Genomic DNA, 17782 nt, shown 5'->3' on the forward strand with positions numbered 1-17782 from the left:
GAAAACGCACTGCTTTGGCTATTTATCACATTGAAGCAATATAGGCCACTTTGAAAGCCTTCTTTGGTAGCATAGATGGTACCTTGTTTCTTTATTTCTGATGAGAGCTAAGTTTTATCAAAAATAAATGACTTTACAGAATTTCAGAGATGTTATTAGAGTTTTCCAGTGTGTCGGCTGATGTCCTGCAAACAAGGAAAGAAAAGCACTTACGTTATTTAATTCCAAATGGATTGTTATAAGGATTTTTGATAGGAATTAAAAACGAGTACATAATGTAAATACACATGTCCGTACCATTACCAAGATATTTAATGTTATTTCATTCGTTTCAATAAAGTTTCGTTCATTAAAATGGGACTTGTTTCTTTACTTAATTCCTTACCCACGATATACGTATGAAGTAAATGAATGTAACATTGGCATCCTCTTGTAATAGTTAGATCTGATAAATGCTAATACATACACATTCATATCATACCTGTAACCACGTTCACAGGTAATCTTTCAGCAAACCTACAACAAAACAAATATGTTACAGGTTAGAAAAAATGATTCGGAATTGTCCATAAGAAATTTTTCGTTACCTAAGACATGAGATCCAACAGAAAACTAACAACAAAGGGGCTGTACAAATACCGAAAAATACTGGAAAAACATGAAGACACCTTCACGGCCCAATTTCGTTATATTTAAGTTAAAATGTGAATAAACAGGACCGGCTCTATGTGTCCTATCTGTCCTCATAAACAATAATTGCCCTTTACAATTTGGATTTTTATGACTGTGAATGTTGAATTAACATCCTCAATTTCACTGTGTAAAAGTAAAAATTTTGAGGATGATTTGGCAAACCTCATTTTATATTCTGAATGTGCCAAACAGGAAGTTGAGGGGACTTGTTTTTTACAAGATTGTGTTTGCAACAAGTATCTATACAATTGCACCATAAAATCATAGTTATGCCGTTGCTGTTTTGGAGTTGATATAGTTATGGTGCTTTATTTTCATCCTTGGTGGTGTAGAAATTGAACTAGATGGTTCCAATGGGTACCCATTACATAGACCTGCATTTCCCCAAATTGTAAAGAGGAACTCACATTCAGGGCCCCCACTGATTATCTATGACAATACCCGAGTCCTTTATGTATACTTATTGCAAATAATTATTATAATAACAGCATAAAATAATATTGATGAAGAACGCTGAATGTAAAAAAAGTGTCATCCGCCCCCCCCTCCCCCCCTCCCCCCTCCAGGAACAGCGCAACCCCAATGTGTTCATGAAATATGACTGGCCCATCCACAGCCCTGATGAGAGGGTTATCACTTCAGATCATTAATATCAATGATCTAGAGGAGGAGATAGCAGAACTTGAGGAATGGACTTGTACAATGTGCAAAGGAATTAGGTCAAAAATCACCCCCCCCCCCCCAAGGACAGCCAAACCCTAAGAAGCACTTAATTTTGTGAAATGCCCACATTTGTGTTGATATGTCTGCGAATATCTTAAGTTTTAACTTCCTCATTTTAATAATCTGGGAGGAGTAAGCCGAAATTACAATGTGGCAAGAATGAACAACCATCGACCCCAAAGGGCCAGCTCAACCCCCTTCCCGGACTAAAATTCTGAGCTGCCCAAGCTCAACCCTGATCATAGATTGATCAATTACCAGAATTTGAACTTCCTCAATCTTATGGCCTGATAGGGGCCAGAAGAAATTACACTGTGAAAAGAATTTAGAGCTAACCATCCCCCAGGTACAACCCAACCCCTAGCTGCACTAAAATTCTGAAGTATAGGTCTACAGGCCCGTAGCCAGCAAATTCAAAAGGGGGGTTCTTTTTCTGAAAAAGTGGACCTTTTACAATGAAACTTATGTGTACCTAGAAAAATTTTTACCCAAAATGGAACTTTTCCTGACAAAAGAGACGGTTCTTTCGAACCCCCCCCCCCCCCAAACCCTCCCTGGCTACGGGCCTGGTCTATAATTAATCCGCAAAGTTTCAACTTCCTAACTGTAATGGTCTAGAGGGGTTAGCAGAAATTACAATGTAAAAAAATAAAGAATCATCCACCCCCAGTGGCAGTCCAATGTCCTGTTGCACTACAATTCCGAAGTATCCATACACATCCCTGATGATAGGTCTATACATTCCCAAAGTTTCAACTTCCTAGCTCTAACTGTCTCGGAGGAGATAGCAGAAATTACTAAAGCAATGGTACACAGACTCGTGGACAGGCAGAGTAACATGACTTAGACTCTTGTCGCACAAGTGCAGGGATAATGGACTTTCATATGGCATCCCAATGCTCAAGAATATGATGATTAGCCGATCTAAGCCTGACGGTAGGTCAACAAACATCAATGTGTTCCATAAATGATGGCATCTGAACATCTAAGCCAACCGAAATTTTGAGCAATCCTTGCACTTATATGCATTGTACATTAACAAGGCATGTACGGACCAAGCTCAGTTAGTCAATATTTTTGGTAAATTTTCCAAATGTTCATAAATAGTTCAATGTTGACTAAGATATCCACATATTTTATTATCCGATAACCAACATAGTTTGATACATAAATCATTTCTAGACCCCCCCCCCAAAAAAGGAAAAAAATTGGAATTTTCTCTGAAAAATAGGAAAAAATAACAAATAGGAAAAAAATAGGAGCTTGACTCCCTGCATATCGTTAGCGACGACGTGAATCTCGCGAGACAAGACGAGAATTCTTTAGTGGATTTGGAGCAAAAAGGAAAAAAAAACAATTACCAATTACTGTAGTGCAGCCATTATTTCTTCGGTTACTAAGCTGACTTTGGCGTGCATGGCGGAGGAAATCTCCTCCAACGTCTTCTTTAAACGTTCTCCAAGTCCGGGGACAATGTCATTAATTTCATTGACGAATCGTTTAGTGTTTTCCACGTCTTTGATCAGATTCAGAGCTGTTTCCATATCGAAAATATCTCTCCCTTTACGATCTGTAGATAAATAATCAACGACACTGCATTAAAAATATCAAGTAACCAACAATATAAAGTATATCACAGTCTTATAAATGACCAATGGCATTCGCTTCACTTATCTACTTTTATAAACAAAAAAACGTTGTTTCGTAAAGGTATAAAAGAGAAAGACCAACCACCGAGAAAATCCATTTACCTCCAACATTTCCCCCAGATAGAACTTCATCTGTGATGGAGTTGACAATGTTATGAAGAGCAGTAGTGATATCGTCAATACTTCCGTTGAGATGTTTCTGGATATCTGGGACAAGTTGTTTAAGTTCACTGAGAAAACGCTGGGTCATACCTACAGCGTTGATCACCTTCAGAGCGGTTCCTAGTTGAGTTCCAGATGTCAAGGACTCCAAGGTGTCAAACAGACCACGACCTTTGCGATCTGAAAGATGAAAGTATATCTAAACAATTAACTTAGTGCAAGTACCTCTTTGAAAAGAATATTGAAACTTTTCGTTAAAGGACAGTATAAAGAAAATGCATACAGTTGACTCTTAAGAGTATGAAACAAACTTCAAAATGAAGAAACAGCAACATTCTACAATGTTTGAAAGGACCTACAAATGATCAGTTATACTGTTTGTAAATAACATAACCAAAACTTTAAGTGAAACTTTCACCTCCAACATTTCCCACAGACAGAACTTCATCTGTGATGGAGTTGACAATGTTATGAAGAGCAGTGGTGATATCGTCAATACTTCCGTTGAGATGTTTCTGGATATCTGGGACAAGTTGTTTAAGTTCACTGAGAAAACGCTGGGTCATACCTACAGCGTTGATCACCTTCAGAGCGGTTCCTAGTTGAGTTCCAGATGTCAAGGACTCCAAGGTGTCAAACAGACCACGACCTTTGCGATCTGAAAGATGAAAGTATATCTAAACAATTAACTTAGTGCAAGTACCTCTTTGAAAAGAATATTGAAACTTTTCGTTAAAGGACAGTATAAAGAAAATGCATACAGTTGACTCTTAAGAGTATGACACAAACTTCAAAATGAAGAAACAGCAACATTCTACAATGTTTGAAAGGACCTACAAATGATCAGTTATACTGTTTGTAAATAACATAACCAAAACTTTAAGTGAAACTTTCACCTCCAACATTTCCCCCAGACAGAACTTCATCTGTGATGGAGTTGACAATGTTATGAAGAGCAGTGGTGATATCGTCAATACTTCCGTTGAGATGTTTCTGGATATCTGGGACAAGTTGTTTAAGTTCACTGAGGAAACGCTGGGTCATGCCTACAGCGTTGATCACCTTCAGAGCGGTTCCTAGTTGAGTTCCAGATGTCAAGGACTCCAAGGAGTCAAACAGACCGCGACCTTTGCGATCTGAAAGATAAAAGTATACCTAAACAATTAACTTGGTGCAGGTGCATCTTGAAATATAATATTGAGACATTATCATCTTAGGACAGTATAAAGAAAATGCACAGAGAATGCCGTTGTCTAAAAATGTGACCAACACTTCTAAATGAAGTAACTTCAATATTCTACCATTTTTGGTGGAAGCTTAAATTGCTCAGTTCTAATATTTTTAAGATCAACTACACTTATAGTGAGACTTTCACCTCGAATATTTCCCCAAGATAGAACTTCATCTGTGATGGAGTTGACAATTCAAGACTTTCGCTTCGTTGAGATATCTGTTTTTTTTTTCAAACGTTGTTTGGTAATGGCATAAAAGAGAAATACCGACCACCGGGAAATTCCATTTACCTCCAACATTTCCCCCAGATAGAACTTCATCTGTGATGGAGTTGACAATGTTATGAAGAGCAGTGGTGATATCGTCAATACTTCCGTTGAGATGTTTCTGGATATCTGGGACAAGTTGTTTAAGTTCACTGAGGAAACGCTGGGTCATGCCTACAGCGTTGATCACCTTCAGAGCGGTTCCTAGTTGAGTTCCAGATGTCAAGGACTCCAAGGTGTCAAACAGACCGCGACCTTTGCGATCTGAAAGATAAAGGTATACCTAAACAATTAACTTGGTGCAGGTGCATCTTGAAATATAATATTGAGACATTATCATCTTAGGACAGTATAAAGAAAATGCACAGAGAATGCCGTTGTCTAAAAATGTGACCAACACTTCTAAATGAAGTAACTTCAATATTCTACCATTTTTGATGGAAGCTTAATTTGCTCAGTTCTAATATTTTTAAGATCAACTACACTTATAGTGAGACTTTCACCTCGAATATTTCCCCAAGATAGAACTTCATCTGTGATGGAGTTGACAATTCAAGACTTTCGCTTCATTGAGATATCTGTTTTTTTTTCAAACGTTGTTTGGTAATGGCATAAAAGAGAAATACCGACCACCGGGAGATTCCATTTACCTCCAACATTTCCCCCAGATAGAACTTCATCTGTGATGGAGTTGACAATGTTATGAAGAGCAGTAGTGATATCGTCAATACTTCCGTTGAGATGTTTCTGGATATCTGGGACAAGTTGTTTAAGTTCACTGAGGAAACGCTGGGTCATGCCTACAGCGTTGATCACCTTCAGAGCGGTTCCTAGTTGAGTTCCAGATGTCAAGGACTCCAAGGAGTCAAACAGACCGCGACCTTTGCGATCTGAAAGATAAAGGTATACCTAAACACTTAATTTGGTGCAGGTGCATCTTGAAATATAATGTTGAGACATAATCTCAACAAAACTGAAAGTGAAACTTGCACCTCGAATATTTCCCCAGAAAAAAACTTATCTGTGGTGGAGATGACAATTCAAGACGTTCGGTTCATTTATAAATCTATAGTTTTCAAAAACGTTGTTTTGTATTGGCATTACAGAGAAAGACCGACCACCGAGAAAATCCATTTACCTCCAACATTTCCCCCAGATAGAACTTCATCTGTGATGGAGTTGACAATGTTATGAAGAGCAGTAGTGATATCGTCAATACTTCCGTTGAGATGTTTCTGGATATCTGGGACAAGTTGTTTAAGTTCACTGAGAAAACGCTGGGTCATACCTACAGCGTTGATCACCTTCAGAGCGGTTCCTAGTTGAGTTCCAGATGTCAAGGACTCCAAGGTGTCAAACAGACCACGACCTTTGCGATCTGAAAGATGAAAGTATACATAAACAATTAACTTGGTGCAAGTACCTCTTTGAAAAGAATATTGAAACTTTTCGTCAAAGGACAGTATAAAGAAAATGCATACAGTTGACTCTTAAGAGTATGAAACAAACTTCAAAATGAAGAAACAGCAACATTCTACAATGTTTGAAAGGACCTACAAATGATCAGTTATACTGTTTGTAAATAACATAACCAAAACTTTAAGTGAAACTTTCACCTCCAACATTTCCCCCAGATAGAACTTCGTCTGTGATGGAGTTGACAATGTTATGAAGAGCAGTAGTGATATCGTCAATACTTCCGTTGAGATGTTTCTGGATATCTGGGACAAGTTGTTTAAGTTCACTGAGGAAACGCTGGGTCATGCCTACAGCGTTGATCACCTTCAGAGCGGTTCCTAGTTGAGTTCCAGATGTCAACGACTCCAAGGTGTCAAACAGACCGCGACCTTTGCGATCTGAAATATGAAAGTATACCTAAACAATTAACTTGGTGTGGACAGGTGTATCTTGGAAAAGAATATTGGATTTTTTCGTCTAAGGGCAATATACAGAAAATGCATACAGTTGACTCTTAAGAGTCAAACTTCAAAATGAAGAAACAGCAACATTTTACAATGTTTGAAAAGACATACAAATGATCAGTTATACTGTTTGTAAATAATATAACCAAAACTGAAACTTTCACCTCCAACATTTCCCCCAGACAGAACTTCATCTGTGATGGAGTTGACAATGTTATGAAGAGCAGTGGTGATATCGTCAATACTTCCGTTGAGATGTTTCTGGATATCTGGGACAAGTTGTTTAAGTTCACTGAGGAAACGCTGGGTCATGCCTACAGCGTTGATCACCTTCAGAGCGGTTCCTAGTTGAGTTCCAGATGTCAACGACTCCAAGGTGTCAAACAGACCGCGACCTTTGCGAACTGGAAAGTAGACGTTTAAAGACCTTGAAGTTTTAGTAACATGTGTATAGAATCTATATATTTATATATTACATCTATTAGCTTTCGATATTTCAAATAGACAACTGTCCGCAAATATATCTCTTTTCTTTTTATTTTTCAATAATTATGAATGTGTCCAGTATGTGATAAGGACATACATGTAAATACAGTCAGAAAGGAGAATTCAAAAGCAAGGAGGAGATGGGTGTTAGTGAGGATTTAGGACTACCTCATCTTTGGCAATGAATCTAATTGTTCTATTGTCCCGCCGCCCGATAATGCCACTGAGGCAAAAGTTTGACTTAATCGCATACGTAAACACTACTTCAAGATATGTCACCGGGAAACACGATGTAACGTACGAACACTATGACAAAATATAAAACTACTGGTTTTTGTTCCAATTCTATGTCATCAATAAGTTCCTTATGTTATTTCCATCAATTAAAAAACTACCTTCTTCTTTACAATCCGACTTGACGTCATTTGCGATTGCATTGATGACGTTATGTAAAGAGGTAGCAACGTCCTCTATGCCACCACGGATGTGATTCTGAAGGCCGGGTACGATAGATTTCAGTTCGTTGACAACTCGGCCGGTGGCACGGAACGCTTTGACCAAATCCAGCGCAGGCCCAGGTTTGGTGCCACATTTTAGGAACTCAAGAGAGTCGAACAAACCGAGTGCCTTTACATCTGAAATAAACGACGTTTTTGAGGTAAAATTATCACATATTTTTGATATTCTTGGTACAGAGTTTTTATATTATATATAAACGTAAACAGCAGTGTTTACTAAACCCCGACCCGTATCAGTGTGACACAATGATATATAATACTGATTATAGACTGAAACTGGTAGGGATTATTAACCTCTGCTGTTTTTGTTATATATATATATATATATATATATATATATATATATATATATATATATATATATATATATATATATATAAAAGGGATGCCGGTAATTACTGATTCAAGAGATTTCAAATTTGAAATAAAGCATAGCCAATATGCAGTTTGAGTTTTAGAGCGAATGGTATTTCCTTTGATACCATTAACGGTGACAGAGATTAAAAAAGCCTCATGGAAGCGATATTTGGTCTACATAACTTGAGGACTGGCTGTAATCTGCCGTCACGAAAGGCCATGACATTCAAATGAACAATCCTTTCCTTTGTAATAGCCGTATTGCAGAAACATTATTCATTTCGTGCTGTGAAATTGTTGGCTTGGCAACGATGACTGAATAACAGTAGCTTTTGCATGTGTTAACAAAGTATTTAATCAGCAAGTCCTCAAGTTATGTAGACCAAATATCGCCTTGCTCATTTTAAACTTGGTTTCTATCTTTCACAATTAAGTTTTCTTTTAATTTTAAGACCGCAAATTAATCCATCCTGATTAAATACTTATTATCCCTTTAACCTCTGCTATTTTTGTTATATATATATATATATATATATATATATATATATATATATATATATATATATATATATATATATATATATATATAACATGCGTGAGTGTGGAACAGAGTGCTCAACATAATTAATAATTAATATTAATGATAATAATTAACAGTTTAATAATGATAACACCAGATACTCTAAATAAAAGAACTGAAATAATTACCATGTGCCGGCATAAAGTGACGTAACTAACACGGCGTGCGACGTAAGTGTCGTCACGCCGTGTATGTAAAACGGGGTTATTGCATGTCTTTTGTTTATTTATTTATTTATTTATTTATTTTAATTGTGTATATATATATATATATATATATATATATATATATATATATATATATATATATAAGGGATGCCGGTAATTACTGGTTCAAGCGATTTCACATTTGAAATAAAGCATAGCCAATATGCAGTTTGAGTTTTAGAGCGCATGGTATTTCCTTTGATACCATTAACGGTGACAGCGATTAAAAAAGCCTCATGGAAGCGATATTTGGTCTACATAACTTGAGGACTGGCTGTAATCTGCCGTCACGAAAGGCCATGACATTCAAATGAACAATCCTTTCCTTTGCAATAGCCGTATTGCAGAAACATTATTCATTTCGTGCTGTGAAATTGTTGGCTTGGCAACGATGACTAAATAACAGTAGCCTTTGCATGTGTTAACAAAGTATTTAATCAGGATGGATTAATTTGCAGTCTTAAAATTAAAAGAAAACTTAATTGTGAAAGATAGAAACCAAGTTTTAAATGAGCAAGGAGATATCTCACTGCGAGAGATTTAAAAACGTTCTACCCAAAACAAGTACATGTATATGTTTAATGTTTCGTCTTATTATCGATTAAACGTGGGCATTGGTGCAAGGGTAAAGTTTCTAAATATCATAAAATTTATCTTAAATTTAGTTTTTTATTTTGTTCTGCGTCTTCCTTTTTCACCCCACGCCATACATATGACAGATAAGAGCCTATACCGTCAGCTGGAAAATATTCCACTAAATACGCAGCTTGAAATATATAGTAGGTTGTTTGCTTTAGATTTATGGTTAACATGTATCTTTTAGGGGCTCCATAATATGGCGCTTATTTTTCGCAGGTATTCATTTCAGGTGCTGTTTTGCTTGAAGCATTTTGTTCGAGAAAAAGGTTATCTGCAGGCGAAAAAAATTTCGAGGCATTTAGTAAAATTTCTAAAAATTATGCTTCTTTTTCGTCCACCCTAATTTAGTTTTAATACATCCTCATCAAATATGGTTTTCCTCACCTTGGCCTTTAACCAGCTGGGCACATATCAGCAAGGCTATCGTGAGCAATTGTTTCATTATTCTACCTCTCCTGTCCTTTGGTAACCTACAATAAACAAGTATTTACTTTGATTTTAGATTTGATTGAATAGACATGTACATTTAGAATTGCATTTTAGGTCTTTCTGGTAAATCGTTATCTTTTTCACATCCTAAATGCAACTGGTGAGAAGAAGAACGATGTTTGGATTGAATAAGTTTATGAACTTTTTTTCCGGTTGTAACTCATTGGGTTTTTTACACATTAAAAGACAGCAAATCATACGTTTTGGTTCACTCAGTACACTAAAAACAAGTCGCTAATAATCTGCGTGGTCACGACAGTAAAGACTTTCAAGTAAAGACAATTAAAATTGTCTAGATGAAACACCAAGTACACTTTCCAGAATTCTCTGCCTAATTATTAAACATAATTTTTTTCAAAAGAAACGCTTAGACTGTCCATGCCTCACTGGCAAAACTGTTTATTCTTTGTTATCCCAGTAAAGATTTTACATAGAACCGTAAAGTATTCAGATCACTTTTCCCATGAGTATACCATTTTAGTACTTACCTTAAGTATCGTCCACCTCTGTCAACAGTAACCCGGTGTCAAGGAGCAAACTACTTATGGGCTCCCATCATCACGTTAATCCAGTCCCACCTGGGTTATCGTGGTTTTCGTGGGATTATGTCGCTTCGTGTTGGGTAACATCTCACCTCGTGTCAAATGTTGCGTTCACATACATCGAGAGCGAGTTCTGTCTACATGAACCAACCTCGCGTGGTGGGTGGGGGATGTCACGAACAGGTTTACAAATAGAAATATCAGATTGAAACTAGATAAATTTATTAAAAAAACAAAAAAAACGTCACACATAAATACGATGTGTGTGTTCGATTAGCTGAATAGTTATCATTTCTTGACAATATTTGTTGTCCCCTGGACATTAATAAAGAAGTGCTATGCTTAATTTGGTTCTCACTTATTAGGATTCTGCGTCATAAGCGTTTTTCCTACTTTTGACAAGTACCTTAAACTCATACAGCTTCCAGTGCGTATCTGTGCATATGCATGTTTTTGTTTGTTTGTAAAAGTCTGTAAAATATGAGAGACTTTCTTCATCACTTCGCACAGCATGTGAACAAATGACTTTTTGGCCATTATATAAAATATAATATATTCCTGCCCATATACTTAGTAAGCATCATACATAAAAACTGTATATATTTTACTTACTTTTGCGATTGACATCTACAGAAATTCAGAAATTGACTTCATCAGTGTGTCCGAGTTACGTTTTTATACATGTGATTATGAAAATTCCAAAAGTAATTTAATTCAAAGGATATTAAAAGCTTATCCAGAACCTTATCCAAATTATATAATACAATAAATGAACCAGAAGAATACATGTTAATTATACAAAACATAACTAAATGTGAGATTAAGAACTTGGCTAGATTCGGAATGGGAGCAGATGACCTTCCAATGCTGAAGGAAAGAGGCTAACAGCAATCTCTGAATAGGAAAGAACAGGTAAACTTTTTAAATTGACAATAGAAGGAGAGCCTCATTTCCTGAATATAAAACGGAAATGCTCCTCTTACACCAAACATAGCAAAGAGCTCTAAGTAAAAAAAAAAAAAAAAAGAAAAGAAAAAAAGGAGAGCAAACCCAAGTTCTTGTTGCAGACAAAATAAAAAACATGACACAGTGTTCAGATTACTTGGCGAACTTCATAACAAAGTGCAGTAAAATGAGATTTGATATACCGAACCATCCACACAGGCGACAAGCAAGAGACGGGCGAATATGATTATATCAATATTGACTGTGTATGTTTGTTTGTGTGTTTGTCTCTGTGTGTATTTTATATATTTAACAATGCATGGTTTGTTTAATATACCTCTCACTGTACAACTATAACATACATGTACTGTAACTGTTACACAAGCCTTTGCAACAAACATGCTTGACTTAGGCCTATAGTTATATGAATGATCATGATAATTATATGAATTTCATAATCATTTTGTGTGTGTGTGTGTGTGTGTGTGTGTGTGTGTGCATGTGTTCGCTGGATTCTACAGAAACAAATAGCCTTTGCAACACGATGGAAATCACGTAGCACGATTGCACATTTACAAATATCCTGCTCTACAAACTAATAAAACCTGACAAGGACAGATAACTGCTTCATTTAGATCATAATAATGAGAGTTCCTTTCTAAAAATAATGGTTTTGAAAAGATAAATCATAACAGAGACAATATCCTATGTATTTCCTGGGTGTGTTAATTCACTCAGACAACACACTATCGCTGATTTAACCCGATTTATTGATCAGCAAAACTAAATACGCAGTCAATGCGACACGCCTATGCACGCATTAACAGCAATGTTACCTAATTACTGGGGGATTTCCTATCCATATCTACGAGGAAAATTAAAATCTGTAAACCAATTTTCAGCTCTTAATTTGTAATTATTTTTACCAAGTTCCTATTGAAATCCACTATAGTGCCCATGTTAAATACGAGGGTGACACAAAAATTGAACTTTAAGTTTATAAAAGATGGTTGATGGGTTGGAATCTAAAAATGCCTCCATAAAGAGTGTTCTGAATAAGCGAAATGAGAGGTGAACATGTAACGTAAAGTACCAACTGCACTACATAAATCCCAGTTCGTGCATCAATACTTCGCACCCTAAGATTATATCAGATAGAGTTCTTGAATCTTCGAAACAAAATTCAGCGGCAAAAACAGTAAAAATGAGAATTCTAGTTTGAGATCTTTTAAAACAACGTGTCCTTTGCAATATACTGTCCATGATTTCCCCCGCCCAATCGAATTTTCCTTTAAAAGAGTCCAATTATTACTTGCTCGTTGCTCGGTCCGTTTCTGGGCTTGGATTTGATATTTCAAATCATTTTAAAAGTAGTTTACTTCTAAATGTGACCCAAAACATTTAGACCACCACGTTTTCCTGTACATTGCAGATTGAAATATCGACATCAGGTAGCCTTATTTTTATTTGAAGGGTTTCATCATTTTAAGATCTGTACTGGAAAAGCTTGGAGCAATAATGATTTTCAAAAGGTCATTAAAGAACAAGACAACACTTAAGGTGCTTTCCCAGAGATTTAGATCGATCTAAAGATTAAGATTTAGATCGACCTAACTCCCTGGGGGTTCACGCTAAATTGCAGTCAGCCGAGCGGGCACCATAGTTAATTACCCCCTTATAGCTATTAGTAGGCGGGACAGACGCTTAAGCCGGCCAAGCTGACAGTAATCTAGTGAGACTCCCCACAGGGATAGATCGAACTAAAAATCTATGGAAATGGGGTGTTAGTCTGAACATTTATAAACTGAATTGGAGTACATGTTACAGTTGAAAAAAATAACTGGGTCAGTAGAGGCGGAATGAGCAAGAATGCCATCGGAAAGACAATTCTTTGTGCGTTACTGGATATTCGAAGAACATTCTAAACATTCCGAGTGCATTCCGAATATTTTTACCTATTCTTGTGGCTGGCCCGAATGTTTTGCACATGTTAAAAACTTTCGAAGTACATTTCAAGTGGAAAATCATCGAATGGCATTTGAATAGTATTATAACTGCACTATGACAGCATTCTAGATATTCTCACGGCATTCCGACAGAATTTGAAACATTCTGATCACATTCGAGGGAGAACCGAAATGGCAAGACACTTCAAATCCTGCTAGAATGAGCCAGAATGCAACTCGAATGCATCTCGATCCTATTTCAGCCAGCAATCGAACTACACTCGTACGGCATTCTAAGTGTATTCTAAATACTCTGAGTGCATTCTGACAGTATTATTGATATTCTTAATTTTCCAACTACATTTGAGCTGCATTTGAGAGCTAATACAGCCGAAATGTGCACGAATCATTCCAGGCGGATTCAAGCGCATCCTGAGTATTCCAACGGCATTCTTACAAGAATTTAGGTCAATTTGAAATTTCTTCTCGAATGTAGTACGAATTTTTAAATTTAGTCATTCCGGCTGGTTCTGTTTGATTCCTGCTGATTCCGAATAAGTGTGACGGGGGCTTAAGAAATTTCACTGGATCAGTCCGAATTTTACTGGCAATCAGGTAGACATAGATTTTGGATTTTTTTCCACATGACAGTGACATAAAATGTTTGTCCACTTTTGAAATGTATATAGTCTGTGAGGTGACTGAGAATCATTTAAAATGTCATGAAAGGAGCACTATAAATTTAATATTATTTCAAGCAGTCTCTGTTGGCAAGGCCAGTATCCAGTATTTCTTTTCCAAAAAGGACAACTATAGTGAGATTTTTTTCATGGCCTTGTCTTCTGCCCTGCTTATGTCATGCCACTCAGAAAAAAAGGAAAACCTGTATGTTAAAAAAACAACATAATAATAGCATTATGAACTAGTAATATCCACGTAGACATTATGGAATTATGCAATGAAGTTTAATGTGTCATTGTTGTTATGACTTGACTGAAATAATGTTAACCTCATAAATGTACAATTTACAACTAAATTTGAAAGAAAATCAAGATTCATGATCACAGGCTCATAATCCCACGAAATTGAAAGAAATTGTACTTATTACAAGAAATTAGATATCAAATTTATTTAAATCTGCCCTGGTTCCCACTCTTCTGACAGGACACAAAGGCATTTCAGAGAGGCCAGTCGCCAAAAAGGAAAATGCCCAAGGTTGTTGTAGTTTGAAATTGGTTAAAAAATGTTAAAAAGCGTTCTGTTGTTAGTGAATGTTTCATGCATTGTAGGCATTACGGCAAAAGTAACTTACCTCAGACACACTGACCTTTTTTCATTGATATTTTTGAATTCTTCCCAGCCTGATCATAATTCATATATTCAATGCAGCCTTCACCCATATCTTTAATAGAAAAAAAAACTTGATTTAAGTGCTTAGATATGCATGTCAGAATCATTATCAATTTTGAGAGAATTTCTCTTTCGCCATTGCAAGATGAAATATTTACTTTAAAGTAATGAATAAACCTTAACAGAGTTCTATTCTTTTGTAACCACCAAGGCAAAGCTTCTTTTATAAAATGAACTGAAACATACAAGCTTGCCACCTAACATACCAAAGTAAAAAAATATAATTACAGTAGGGAAGCAAGTACCCCTTAATTATAGAAGTCTCTTACACACCTTGACTCAAAGGGAGATGTGTAGTGAGATAACAGGAAAAGTAATTGGTGGAGCCTAGGTGAACTAAAAACCTTGTGACTTTAAATTAAGAAGCACTGGGATTCATATGTGTTTTTTCAAAGATTTAACATTATTTGAAACATATATTTATATGTAAAAAGAGAAGTTAATAACCAATCCAAAGACATAAATCCAAGCTTCCTGTTTAACCGCCATGATGGAAATGCTAGGTGGGGGCAAAACTTTTCCAGTCAAAACAAAATAACTGAGCACCTCACTTCTGTTGAAACTCCTTTACCTCATAGAGATATGGGATAGCATCTCTCTCTCTCTCTCTCTCTCTCTCTCTCGGGGAGGGTGGGCTACTTTCTCGGGGATTTAAACCAAAAGAACATGAGTTATTCAAACTTATAATTAAATGTTTTTCTATTCCATATACAGGTAATAAACCGGCAAAACATTCAACAAATAATTTATTTTTGTGACACTTATGACACTTATGTACTGTATATAAGGAGGGCTTCGTCAGCCGACCTTTTGAAAAGCTGGTACTATACACATGTACTCTAACATAAGCTTTGGTTTGGGGTTGGTGTTTCCACTGTGATGACTATACTCTTTGTATAGAAGAACTCATTTACCAGCAAACGTGGTTTTGTGCATCTCTGTACACGCACTCAAAAAAGACTGTGGACGTGTTCCAAAGCTACATGCTTTCCATGGCTACATATCCTGCAAAGCTACTTAACTCTCTTAATTCAGACCACAGAAACTACGATACTCCTAAAATAAAAAGCCCGCTGCCCTGGCGTTGATGCATGTAGTTCCTTTTTATATCTACAAGAAGACTGGTCAGTCATTTAGTACTAAATTATTTGATTTTAATCTAAAAAATAGAAAAATCTAATCCAATGGCAGGGACAAGTCGAACAATGATATATGAGTTGGAAAAAATTATTTTGCCGGGTAAAGAGTAGGCCTACTTTAAATTTCTCTTGGCGGGAGAAGAGGTCGATGCCAGTTATTTTGAGGAAATTAGAATTGGTGAAAAAAAGCTGATCGTATATCCTTATTGCATTCCACAGTGAAGTATACCAGTATCTCGTCCTTGACCGTGCCCTTGTTACAGGTTTGGCATGAAGGTCGCTCGGGACTCGGGACGTTTTGCACATATCGCCAGCTATCAATTTGTGAAGAGTGAACATTTGTTCTGTTAATGCGAGTTTTATCGAGTGTCATACGAATGTAACGTAAAATACGGCCTTAAAATGCAATAAAATAGGTGCATGATTTAGGGATATATCTCCTGATCGAACTGTTCATAATTATTTTTGCAATTACAGGAAAGACCCAGTGGCGGATTTGTGGTTAAAAAAAAAATAATTATAATAAATAAATAAATTAAAATAAAACTAACTTAGCTATGCTGTTGGTAATCTTCCGAAACGTAGGCCTACATTCATTCGTTCTTCAGTATGGTAATTTTTGTTAATGCGCGGGGTTTATTGTAGTTTTATAATTAAAGGGATAATAACTCTTCGTTTTGGCCAAAAAATGAATTTTCCAGGAATAAACAACAATTTTCCCATACTTACCAATGGTTAATGAATCCATTTTTACATTCAAAGTTAGTCCCTGGTTTTTTTTTTAAAGTTTGGTTTTTTGTTAAAATCTCTTAAGAGATTTTTAACAGAGTATAGCCATCAATGGAGGTCACGTGGTCTAAAGACAAGCTCAGATATCAAACTGCCGTTTTTGTGGTAAAACAGAATATATTATATTTCTATGAGTTATTCACAATGTCTTTATTGTGAAATATAGATCTCATATGAAGAGTTAGTATCCCTTTAACTAGTAATTCCACCAAAACCACACTAGTTTTTATACCAACAGCAGATGAGGCACAAAACACGTATTCACTCGCTTTATTTCCAACTCCTCGCGCAAGCAATTATAATAAAAAGCTTGTTCACAACATTATACCGGCATTTAAACACAACTGCTCTTTTCACTGTTGATACCATCATCATGTTTTGACATATTCTTTTGGCTTTTCAAAATGATGTTTTTCATGCTGGTTGAAATAATTATTCGTTTTTTTACACTGTTTTCGACGAAATATAATCATGGTGTAATAAAAAGTTGCATAAATTCTTCATGTACCCCGGGTTTTGAAGCCTTTTTAAAACTCATTTCGTACGCCCTTGCCAATATTGAATTGTTGAAACTATGCTGGGCAAAGAAAAGGCACAACCAGTCCTATAATAAACACAGGGTGATCTCGGAATAATAAGAGAGCGTGTATATCGGGAAGAATATTCATACCAATATCATTTGCATAGTGCTTCCAGCTGAAGACTGAACGACGCTATAAAAGCATGATGCCAACCCCGCTGGGTTCACCCTTCTTGTTCTTTTTCACGGCTGCGCTTGTCATTCTAGTGAGAAACGAGTACTATGCGTATGCCGACCAAGTAAGTATTTAATATTCAATTTGAAATGAACGATTAAAGGCACAGTAGTTGATTTATTTGTGAGAAGTACGACCGGACCACTCGGCGGTGAGGATTTTGATCGCCTTTTCTCTTAATGTCCACTGTCAATTTCATCTATAATATTCCAAACGCTTCTTTCGAATAACCCTTTCGGCACTTCTAAGGGACAGAGAACGAACGGCAAATGGTGTGAATAATGCTTGAACCCTGTATCTAGTAAAACAGATCACCTATCTGTATCAAATTTA

The 17782-nt window shown here is 36.3% G+C and overlaps 1 protein-coding gene across 4 annotated transcripts; it reads right to left on the bottom strand.

Annotated features, from left to right (window-relative positions):
• Nucleotides 1-59: 59 nt before the first annotated feature.
• On the bottom strand, nucleotides 60-10559 carry LOC106178393 (uncharacterized). 4 transcript variants are annotated; one of them, XR_015335150.1, is made up of 14 exons: nucleotides 10412-10558; nucleotides 9819-9904; nucleotides 7530-7769; nucleotides 6813-7052; nucleotides 6343-6582; nucleotides 5865-6104; nucleotides 5377-5616; nucleotides 4751-4990; nucleotides 4124-4363; nucleotides 3646-3885; nucleotides 3168-3407; nucleotides 2778-2986; nucleotides 467-516; nucleotides 60-185 (listed from the first exon to the last, which is right to left on the bottom strand). XR_015335150.1 is itself a non-coding variant. In XM_087015755.1 (14 exons), the coding sequence occupies exons 2-12, from the start codon at nucleotides 9874-9876 to the stop codon at nucleotides 2781-2783; spliced, it is 2424 nt and encodes an 807-aa protein (XP_086871881.1). In that variant the 5' UTR covers nucleotides 9877-9904; nucleotides 10412-10558; the 3' UTR covers nucleotides 60-185; nucleotides 482-516; nucleotides 2778-2780. The 4 variants fall into 4 exon arrangements, 1 of the variants encoding a protein (XP_086871881.1); XM_087015755.1 differs by having other exon boundaries at nucleotides 482-516; XR_015335151.1 differs by lacking the exon at nucleotides 6343-6582 and having other exon boundaries at nucleotides 10412-10559.
• Nucleotides 10560-17782: the final 7223 nt, after the last annotated feature.

This window comes from Lingula anatina, chromosome 6, assembly GCF_051362555.1.
Source record: "Lingula anatina isolate TDL-2025a chromosome 6, LinAna3.0, whole genome shotgun sequence".
NCBI lineage: Eukaryota > Metazoa > Brachiopoda > Lingulata > Lingulida > Lingulidae > Lingula > Lingula anatina.

What these genes read in the sequence shown, in the direction of transcription:
- LOC106178393 (XM_087015755.1), bottom strand. Translation starts at nt 9,876, where the DNA reads ATGAAACAATTGCTCACGATAGCCTTGCTGATATGTGCCCAGCTGGTT. An exon ending in GTCTGGGGGAAATGTTGGAG is followed by an intron (nt 6,583 to 6,812) that starts GTGAAAGTTTCA and finishes TTCATATTTCAG; the next exon opens with ATCGCAAAGGTCGCGGTCTG. An exon ending in ATCTGGGGGAAATGTTGGAG is followed by an intron (nt 4,364 to 4,750) that starts GTAAATGGAATT and finishes TTTATCTTTCAG; the next exon opens with ATCGCAAAGGTCGCGGTCTG.